This window comes from Thermobia domestica, chromosome 4 (assembly GCF_964235325.1).
Source record: "Thermobia domestica chromosome 4, izTheDome1.hap1.1, whole genome shotgun sequence".
Lineage (NCBI taxonomy): Eukaryota > Metazoa > Arthropoda > Insecta > Zygentoma > Lepismatidae > Thermobia > Thermobia domestica.
In genome coordinates this window covers 45,223,529-45,233,742 of record NC_137457.1, presented here as the reverse complement: position 1 = coordinate 45,233,742, position 10,214 = coordinate 45,223,529, and the positions used below count along the sequence as shown (strand labels likewise).

Sequence of the window (10,214 nt, the reverse complement as noted above, 5' to 3'; positions counted from 1 at the left end):
TCTCAACGACCGAGAAAACAATGGATAACACTCTACAATCAGTCATTTTACACTAGTTTTAAATGCCACTCTTCCCAACTTCAATCCCTTGAGGTATCTGAATTCCACAATATTTTTTTTTAGATTGAAAGTAATATGTCTCCGATGTTAGGTAAAAGTTGCTTCAGACATTCCGGAGTTTCGCTGGAATATACACGTATACATACATAAAAACATTTAGGGCTGTGTGAGCAATGCTTTTGATGTTGCTCCTGTAAATTCAAACTCCAGGAGGCATAGTCGCTCATACCAAAACGTGGCATTAAATGACATTGTATTTGTAACAGTGTCACGAACTCAAACTATGGATTTTACACTAATCTCAGTCACTTGAGACATTTTATTTTTCATCCTTCATCGCCCGCCATAATAATGGGTTTTGAATCAATTGAATTGATTCTGAGTTTAACGTCCCGTTAGCAGTGAGGCTATATGACACGTAGACCTACTAATTAACGCGAACTACATGAGCTCTCGCTGGGGGCCGAATCTGGGCCTGCCACACCGAAAGCGTGTACGCTATACACTTAACCACAAAGGAGCTTTACGATGAGAGTTAAATTTGGACTTTAACGCTTTCGGAGTTGTAATTATTAATTTCTGCAACAACGAGAACTATGGATTCGACACTAATATCGATCGCTTTTACTTTATATATATTGGCGGAGAGAAAGGGACCACATCCATATACAAAAGCCTTGCAGATTATTGAACTAAAATCCTTTGGAAAGAAATCCTATTCTGCCTTCTTTCTCGAGTATAAATAAGTCTCTTAGACATGACTTCGTGTTCGTAAATTTCCTGTTTACATAGTTTTGGGGATCGGGAGTTTTGTGACTGTAACGAAGATTGGAGTTTGTATAATAATTTCTGTTTATACCCGAATAGTCTCTTTACCTTTCAGAAAGCGTAAATCACTTGCTGTAATGAGAAAATTCAGAAGTAACTTCCGATGACAAATAGCTCCAAATAAATACACTACATAATTTATTCATTGCGATGATATTATTTTCTTAATTTGTATTTAACATTCACATATATCATAGAATACCAACGTACTGTGAACACCTGTTATATTTTAAACATAATAATCGCGTTGTTCTGCAATGATTATATGTTATATATATACAACTGACGTATTTTAATGTAATTATTTTATATAATTTTTCATGCATTGCGGAAAACAGAATTTCATAAAAAACATTGACTCAGAGGGGAATTGAACCCTCGGCCTTACGATTTGGAATCCAACGGCGTACCATTGAGCTAACACAAGCGCTCCACGAATAATACTTCTAGCGATATATAATGGTATTTAAGATAATAATTACATTCATATCCACTGCAAACGTTGTTTTTGTTCTACTTTGACTTTTATTTTAGTACTCAGGAGAGAATAATGTTCTATGTCTTAACTTTTACCATTCTTTTACATATGGAAAGATTCGTTTACGTATCTAAATATTCCATTAAGTATGGAGAGCAAAATGACAAACAAGCATGTGCTGGCATTAATACATTTTCGAAATATTGTATCATTAAGTATTTCAATCAATGTTGCTTTTTTATATATAATTGGTAACAAGTCTTATTATATTTAAAAGAAGAAAAACACATCTGCAAGATTTTTCCCGATTGCGAAGGTTGGCTTCGAGGTTCGAACCTGGTTTACTTTTTCCCGAAGATAACCGAAGTTGGACTTAGAAAATTTTTGCCTCGAAACAGCAATAAAGAATGCGCTCAACCTTTTTGAGACAAGGTGTACATAAGTACTGAGCTATTTAAATTTTACCTTCGTCGCTTTTTTTCTGCTTAGTACAAAACTGATTAGGTCACCCAAATTTATTCCTCCTTCGGTTTCTTTTTTGTCGTTTGTGCTCCATTTTTTTGTTGGTACATAAAAAAATAGTCCATCCAATTTTTATTCGTTCTTCACTTCTTTTTCTTATTTTGCTTGGTACAAAAGTGAATAGGTCACACACATTTATCTCTTCGTTTGTTTAAATAGTACAACATGGTCTAGAAATTCTGAGCTAGTTAAAAATTGATTGCTTTGTTTATTTGTGTAGCTCTTTTCTGTTTGGTACAAATTCTAAGTTGGTTAAAAATGGTCTCGTTGGCACAAAAAGAAATACGACACCCCCAATAAATGGCAGAAAAAAGTATAGAATGCTGATCCTTCTTCATTTTTTTCTGCTTATTACAAACTGAATAGGTCACCCAAATTTATTCCTCCTTCGGTTTCTTTTTTTTCGCTGGTGCTCCATTTTTTTGTTGGTACATAAGAAAATAGTCCATCCAAATTTTATTCGTTCTTCACTTCTTTTTCTTATTTTCCTAGGTACAAAACTAAATATTCTACCCAAATTTATTCCTTCATTTATTTGATTAATAGCCCTTCACTTTTTCCAGTTGGTACATAAGGAAATAATCCAATCAATTTTCTCTGGTTCGAACAAAACTAAACACTCCATCCAAATTTGAGTATTACAAAATGAAATGAAATTCTGAGTTAGTTATAAAATAGTTCTTCTTGCTACAAAATTGGAAATCTCACTCAAGAGACCTTCGTTTGTTTAAATAGTACACTTCTGAGCCGGTTAAATTTATCCGATTGTTTGTTTATTTAAATAGTACAAAATGATTTAAAATACGCCATTATTTGTCATTCGTGCAAAATTGAATAGGTCACTCAAATTCACCCCTTCGTTTGCTTAAATATTAGAACATGGTCTAGAAAAAATGGCATTTCTCATTAATACAATATTCCGTCGTTTATTTAATTAGTCAAGAAGAGTTAAAACAAACCTTAGCACAAAAAGGCACATAAATACTGAGGTAGTTGAAATGGTATTTCTCGTTGATAGAAAATTGAGTAGGTTCCCTTTGTTTCTTTAAATTCTCAGTTCGCTAAAATGGTATGTATTTGCTTTCTTTTTCGTTAGTCCATCCAAATTACTTTTTTCGTTTATTTTGAATAACCCAAAATTTACAGAAATTCTGAGCTAGTTAAAAATGGCGTTGTTTTGATTTTTTCTCGTTAGTACAATATCAAATAAGTCACTTAAATTTATTCAATCTTACTTTTTCTGCTTGGAACAAAAAATTGAATAGGTCACAGAAATCTCTTGCTGGCTAAGTTTACGAGTTATTAAGGCTTAAATATTTGACCTTTGACCTAGAAAGTCAGTACTTTTTTTAACATGTACTACTTGACGACCTATTACTAGATTTGGAAACCCCACCTCAATATGTGAATCCATTTTCGAGTCATTAGGTTTTAAGTACTTTGACCTTTGACCACGATGGTCATTATTATGGAACTTTTAGTACCTGATGACCAATTACTAAACGTGGAAACAACACCTGAGTATGTGGATCCATTCTCGAGTTATTAGGTTTTAAGTATTTTCACCTTTGACCTCGGTGTTCATTATTTGGGACATGTGGTACCTGATGACTAATTACTAAATGTGAAAACACCACCTCAATATGTGGCTCTGTTTTCGAGTTATTAGGTTTTAAGTATGTTGACCTTTGACCTCGATGGTCATTATTTTTGGACATGTAGTAGCTTATGACCAATTACTAAATGTGAAAACACCACCTCAATATGTGGCTCCGTTTTCGAGTTATTAGTTTATAATTATGTTGACCTTAGACCTCGATAGTCAATATTTGGAACTTGTAGTAGTTGATGCCCAATTACTAAATGTGGAAACAGCACCTGAGTATGTGAATCCATTTTCGAGTTATTAGGTTTTAAGTATGTTGACCTTTGACCTCGATGGTCATTATTTTGGAACTTGTAGTAGTTGATGACCAATTGCTAAGTGTGGAAACACCACTTCAATATGTTGCTTCGATTACGAGTGATTTGGTTTTAAGTGTCATACAGAGGGCGTATCCCACAAACTATAAGACCCAGGTAAAAATAAATATGATATTCGTAATCAGCATGTCCAAAAACCCCCACATGCCGAGTTTCATCCAAATCGGTTAAAATTATCATAGAAAGGGCGTATCCCACATGCACCATAAGACCCAGGTAAAAATAAATATGATATTCGTAATCAGCATGTCCGAAAACTTCCATATACCTAGTTTTATCCATATCGGTTCAAAGGGGCGTATCGAATCGGAAATGTAAATGTTTCTGCTTTGTGTTCGTAGTTTCTGCTATGTTAAAATAGGGGTTGGAAAATAAGCCATACTCTTTTACTAGTTCTGCTATGTTTAAATAGAGGTGGAATGAATACAGCCCTACTATGTGTGTTCGTAGTCTTATGTACACCCCCTTTGCTATGTTACATAGGTTCTCATTGTCTGCTAAAATAGGGGTTGAGAAAAAAATGAATCTCATGTAATTTCTGCTATGGTAAAATAGGGTTTGGAAAAGTGATCATAAAAGTGAACGAGTACACCCCTTAAAAAGTGCTCATAAAAGGGAATGAATCTTATGTATTCTCTGCTATACTGTGTGTTCGTAATTTCTGCTATGGTAAAATAAGGGGTGGAAAAAGTGGTCATAAAAGAAAACGAATACACCCTTGCTATGTTACGTACTCTTATGTGTTATCTGCTTTGTTCAAATAGGGGTTGGAAAATGTGCTCATGAAAGGGTACGAGTACACCCTTGCTATATTACGTAGTCTTCTGCTCTTCTATGTGTTCTTAATCTTATGTATTGTCTGCTATGCTATGTGTTCGTAATCTTATGTGTTATCTGCTATGTTCAAATAGGGGTTGGAAAATGTGCTCATAAGAGGGTATGAGTACACCCTTGCTATGTTACGTCGTCTTGTGCTCTTCTATGTGTTCGTAATCTTATGTGTTACCTGCTATGTTAAAATAGTGCTATGTGTTATCTGCTCTTATATGTGTTCGTAATCTTATGGGTTATCTGCTGATGTAAAAAAAAATGAATCTCATGTAATTTCTGCTATGGTAAAATAGGGTTTGGAAAAGTGATCATAAAAGTGAACGAGTACACCCCTTAAAAAGTGCTCATAAAAGGGAATGAATCTTATGTATTCTCTGCTATACTGTGTGTTCGTAATTTCTGCTATGGTAAAATAAGGGGTGGAAAAAGTGGTCATAAAAGAAAACGAATACACCCTTGCTATGTTACGTACTCTTATGTTTTATCTGCTTTGTTCAAATAGGGGTTGGAAAATATGCTCATAAAAGGGAACGAGTTCACCCTTGCTATGTTACGTATTCTTATGTATTTCTGTTCTGCTGTGTTCATAGTCTCAGTGCAATTTCTACTATGTTAAAATAGGGGTTGGAAATATGCTCATAAAAGAGAATGAATACAACCCCTAAAATATGCTCATAAAAGAGAATGAATACAACCCCTAAAATGTGCTCATAAAAGGGAATGAATACACCCCTAACACAGAGGTCGTAAAAGATCGCGGGTTGACGGTGCGTGGGTCATAGCGTATCGTGAGACACTGAAAAATGGAGTCTTTGCTCTCAGGAGACCCTGGAAAAAAGGGCGTTTTTTCAGCTACCGGGGGTCAGGTGACGCCCATCTACTACCATTACCAAGACATACCCGACCTTCCTCGAATACAACTCCTGACGCAGTCATTTTGTCATCTACATTACAACCATTCATAAACTGTCATGTTCTACCTTCCATCGGCAGTGACCACGACCCAGTTAAAGTGACTTTACATTTTCTTGACACACCACCTCTACCGTTCTCTGTTATGACCGTGCTCACTGGAAAAAATATCGAGGAGATTTGACTACTACACTCCATATTGTGAATACTCCAGTACATCACTCTGACTTACATACCACTCTCGATACGCTCTCTACTGCTATACAACATAGTAGCCATCAGCATATACCCACGATTAGATCTAATTATGCTCGACCCACACGTCCTCAATATCGCACACTAGTTGCTCTTGCACGGCAGGCATACCATGAATATCTTCGCACACGTGATTCTGGGGTTTTACAACTACAGCGCCAATATTTACGCCGAGTTCACCACTATATCATTGCCTATAAAAGACGTATGTGGATCCAAACAGTTAACCATCTTGATCAGGAACATAATGTTCATTCCCACCCTGGATTGAGTATAAACAACCTAGGAATGCTATCCTGCTATTTCATGTAAGTCAAAAGAATTTAAGCCATCGATATACTCAAATCGTATATATCAGACAATTTAAATGCATGTGTAATGCATCTGAGTTAATATCTCAACAAATACAGTGTTACAATGTTCAAAAATACTATATTTTGCTTTCTCTATTTCAAGTTCTTTTACAAGAAAAAATGAGACAGGGTTGGAATCTGTTTCAATGAAATTATCAAAGGAAACAAAATATTATCGGTTAAAAACAGTGATACCAGTACTAACTGAACTAAGAGACCTATCCAACACTATTTATATAGCAGTTTCCATAGATTTTATATATGGTCAAAAGAATTTAAGGCATGGATATACTCAAATCGCATATATCAGACAATTTAAATGCATGTGTAATGCATCTGAGTTAATATCTCAACAAATACAGTGTTACAATGTTCAAAAATACTATATTTTGCTTTCTCTATTTCAAGTTCTTTTACAAGAAAAAATGAGACAGGGTTGGAATCTGTCTCCATGCCTTATATATGGTAATGCAACGCAAAATATATGATAAAATTAAAGCTATTATGCAGTCTACTGCGAAATAATTTGTGGATTTTGTTTTGCGTTGACTCAAATCGGATGGAAATGAGGACTTAAATGCCTCTAAATTCATTATGAGTGTTTGTTTGAAGTGCTCCTGCCCCATCTCAAGAACTGCTAAAATAAAATAAAATGTAAAGAGTGTCATACCTCCTTTCATACTGGCTGTGTGAATTTGCATAAAAGTGAAAAACCGTGGTTGTGCAATGTTTGTATGTCAAAACGTAGACCAAGTAGTGAAATGTCTGATAGCGAGGTGAATACGGAAAAGACTAAGATAGATGTATTATCAAAAGAAGACTTAACAATCTTGCTTGATCATTTTAAGGAAGATATACTAAAAAGTTTAAAGAAAATAGAAGATGATTTGGGTAAATTTCTTAAAAACTGTCATGAAAAGCTCGCAGACAATAATAAATTAATTTTGAATCAACAACAGATCATTCAAAACCAACAAATTCAAATTGATAACCTAATAAATGAAAATGCTCGACTTAAGAAAGGAATTAGTGTACTTAGTTTGAAAAATGACGAAATTGAACAGTATTCTTGGTCTAATATGTTAGAAATTTACGGGGTTCCAGTAACACCAAACGAGAATGTGGTACAAAAAGTAATTGATGTTGTCAAAGCTTTGGATTTTGAAATTAATGGGAGTATGATTGACGCATGTCATAGATTACCGAAAGTAAATAATAGACCAACTCAGGGTATAATAGTCAAATTTGTGCGCAGACCTGATAAAGAGTCTTTATTGCAAAGAAGGCGTGTTAAAAGAAATCTTTCTACCATTCATTTCGGTTTGATCGAGAATAACCTAATATACATAAACCAATCACTGACCGCAGCAAGACGGATTATATTCGCCAAAGCTAAAGTCATTCAACGTGATAAGAATTATAAATTTCAATGGGTTGACAAAATGGGCCACATAAAAATTAGAAAGAATGAAAATTCACCTGTAATTGTTTTGAGCTGTGAACAAGATATTGACAAATTGTAAGAATGTTAATGACAAACCTAGGTAATAATGAATTAAGTGTGTATTATCAAAATGTAAATGGACTTAGAACTAAAACCTCAGATTTTCTTCAGAATTTGCTGGGTTGTTCACATGATCTCATAGTACTAACTGAAACATCCTTGTCGCAAGACATTAAAGATGCTGAATTATTTGATGAGCGATATAAAGTATTCCGAAACGATAGAATTCTTACTTTAACAAATAAGGTTAGAGGAGGTGATACACTGATAGCTGTAAAAACTTGTTATAGAGTTCAACTTCACTCTTTTTATAATTCATCAAATTGTGAAACTTTGACTATTAAATTGTTCACTCAAACAGGAGCTATATTTATAAATGTTGTTTATATTACTCCTTTCAGTCCGTTAACCATTTATACAGATTATATTAATTATTTAGAAAGTTTAATAGATATCGTATCATCAGACTGTATTAATCTTAGGTGACTTTAATTTAAGAGAAATAAATGGAACAAATTATAATTTCATGAATGGCTCTACTTCATGTCGCTCAATAGCTAAACTTGCAAGTTTGCTAAATTTAACATCATACAATAATGTGACGAATGATAACAATAGAACATTAGACTTAGTACTTAGTAACATTAGAATGGTAATTGAAAGAGGTAGCTTTCCTTTGGTTATTGAGGATATTCACCACCCTTGTTTGAATCTTGTGTTTTCCCTAAACACTGAACGTAGAGTAGAAAAAGAATTCAAAAAAGAATATTACAATATAAAAGAGCTGATTTCCTTTTACTTTATAGACTAATACGAGACCACGATTGGGAACATCTATATAAGTTCAATAATGTAGATAAAGCTGTGGATTATTTATATAGATCTCTGTATAATTGTTTCGACCAATGTATTACAAAATGCAAGAGACGTACTCAAATAGCGTTTGGCGCCTATCATAATAATTTAGAAAATGGAATAAAACAAGATATCAAGCAATATTGGAACTATGTTAAAAGTTTGAAAACTTCTCGTAACTTACATACATTTTATACTTTAGAAGATCTCTCATATTCAAATGCGGAAGCTACTAATGCTTTTGCTCACTATTTTTCCTAAGTTCTTGTGAAATCTAATTTTAAATATAATGCCGAGGAAATTAAATTTTCTGAAAGAAATCAGGATTTGAACTTTGATATTCTGAATATTGGGTCAATAACTAGTGCAGAAGTTCTAAGTACTATTAAGAAAAAGTTGAAGCCAAAAAGATTGGCTGGTCCGGATGGTATTCCGCCATATATTATTAAGGGTTGTGCTGAAGTAATAACTCCACAATTAACGTTTATTTTTAATCTGGCTTTGAAAACATTTGAGTTCCCAAGTAGATGGAAGGTATCTACTGTTACTCCTATTTTAAAACAGCAAATTCATCCGTAATTTCGAATTATAGGCCGGTTTCTATTATTAATTCACTAGCTAAAGTATTTGAGTATATTTTGTATGGCAGAATTTATGAACATATTAAATTGGGAATATCGCAGCTACAACATGGTTTTGTATCTGGAAGATCAACAATAACAAATTTATTAAGTTTTGTAAAATGTATTTATGATCTGTTACATGCAAATAGACGTGTGGATGTGATATATATGGATATTGCAAAAGCATTTGATAGAGTAGATCACGAGATTCTAATACAAAAGATCTACAATTTTGGTTCTCAAAAAAAATTACTGAAGTTCTTTTGCTCCTACTTAAACAAAAGACATTTATTTGTATCTTTCAATAATAGAGTTTCTCAAGAATTCGTTGCTACTTCAGGAATCCCACAAGGATCTAATCTTGGTTCGTTGTTATTTTTAATTATGATTAATGATTTGCCAGACGTAGTCAAGGATTCTGAGGGTCTTCTTTTTGTCGATGACTTAAAATTGTATAGAACAATTAACAATGAAAATGACCAAATAATATTACAGTCAGTCATTAATAACATATTTGCCTGGTGTGCTGGAAATTCGTTTACTGTAAATATAAACAAATGTAAAGTTATGTCTTACACAAGGAAAAAAATCTACAGTAAATTACTCAATTGATAATTATCAACTCGAGGAAGTTAATTCAATTAAAGATCTTGGAATTTATTTTGATACAAAATTCTCGGGTGTTTGTGCAGAGGGTGTTAAGTCAAAAAATACACTTTGTGGGAAAATTGATTTGAAAGTTTAAAAAATCGTGCTAAATCAGGATGACGAGTAAACACTACTTTAATATAAGATTTATGAAGAGACATATGTGTACAAACAGTGTGTATTATATCACTAATGTCATGTATTACGTTTTATGCTTATAAGAGAACAAAAATGTACCATTTGAAAAATTCTTACTTATCCCGTTTTGCACTTTTGAAAATCAGACTTACCCCTACACCATACTATACAGACACGCACTTTCTATCTGCCTTACACACATACATTTTTGTATCAAACTAAAA

The 10,214-nt window shown here is 33.5% G+C and overlaps 1 protein-coding gene across 1 annotated transcript; it reads left to right on the top strand.

Annotated features, from left to right (window-relative positions):
- Window positions 1–6,983: 6,983 nt before the first annotated feature.
- LOC145682740 (uncharacterized) lies at window positions 6,984–7,745 on the top strand. Its single transcript, XM_081754125.1, has one exon. The coding sequence runs from the start codon at window positions 6,984–6,986 to the stop codon at window positions 7,743–7,745; it is 762 nt and encodes a 253-aa protein (XP_081610251.1).
- Window positions 7,746–10,214: the final 2,469 nt, after the last annotated feature.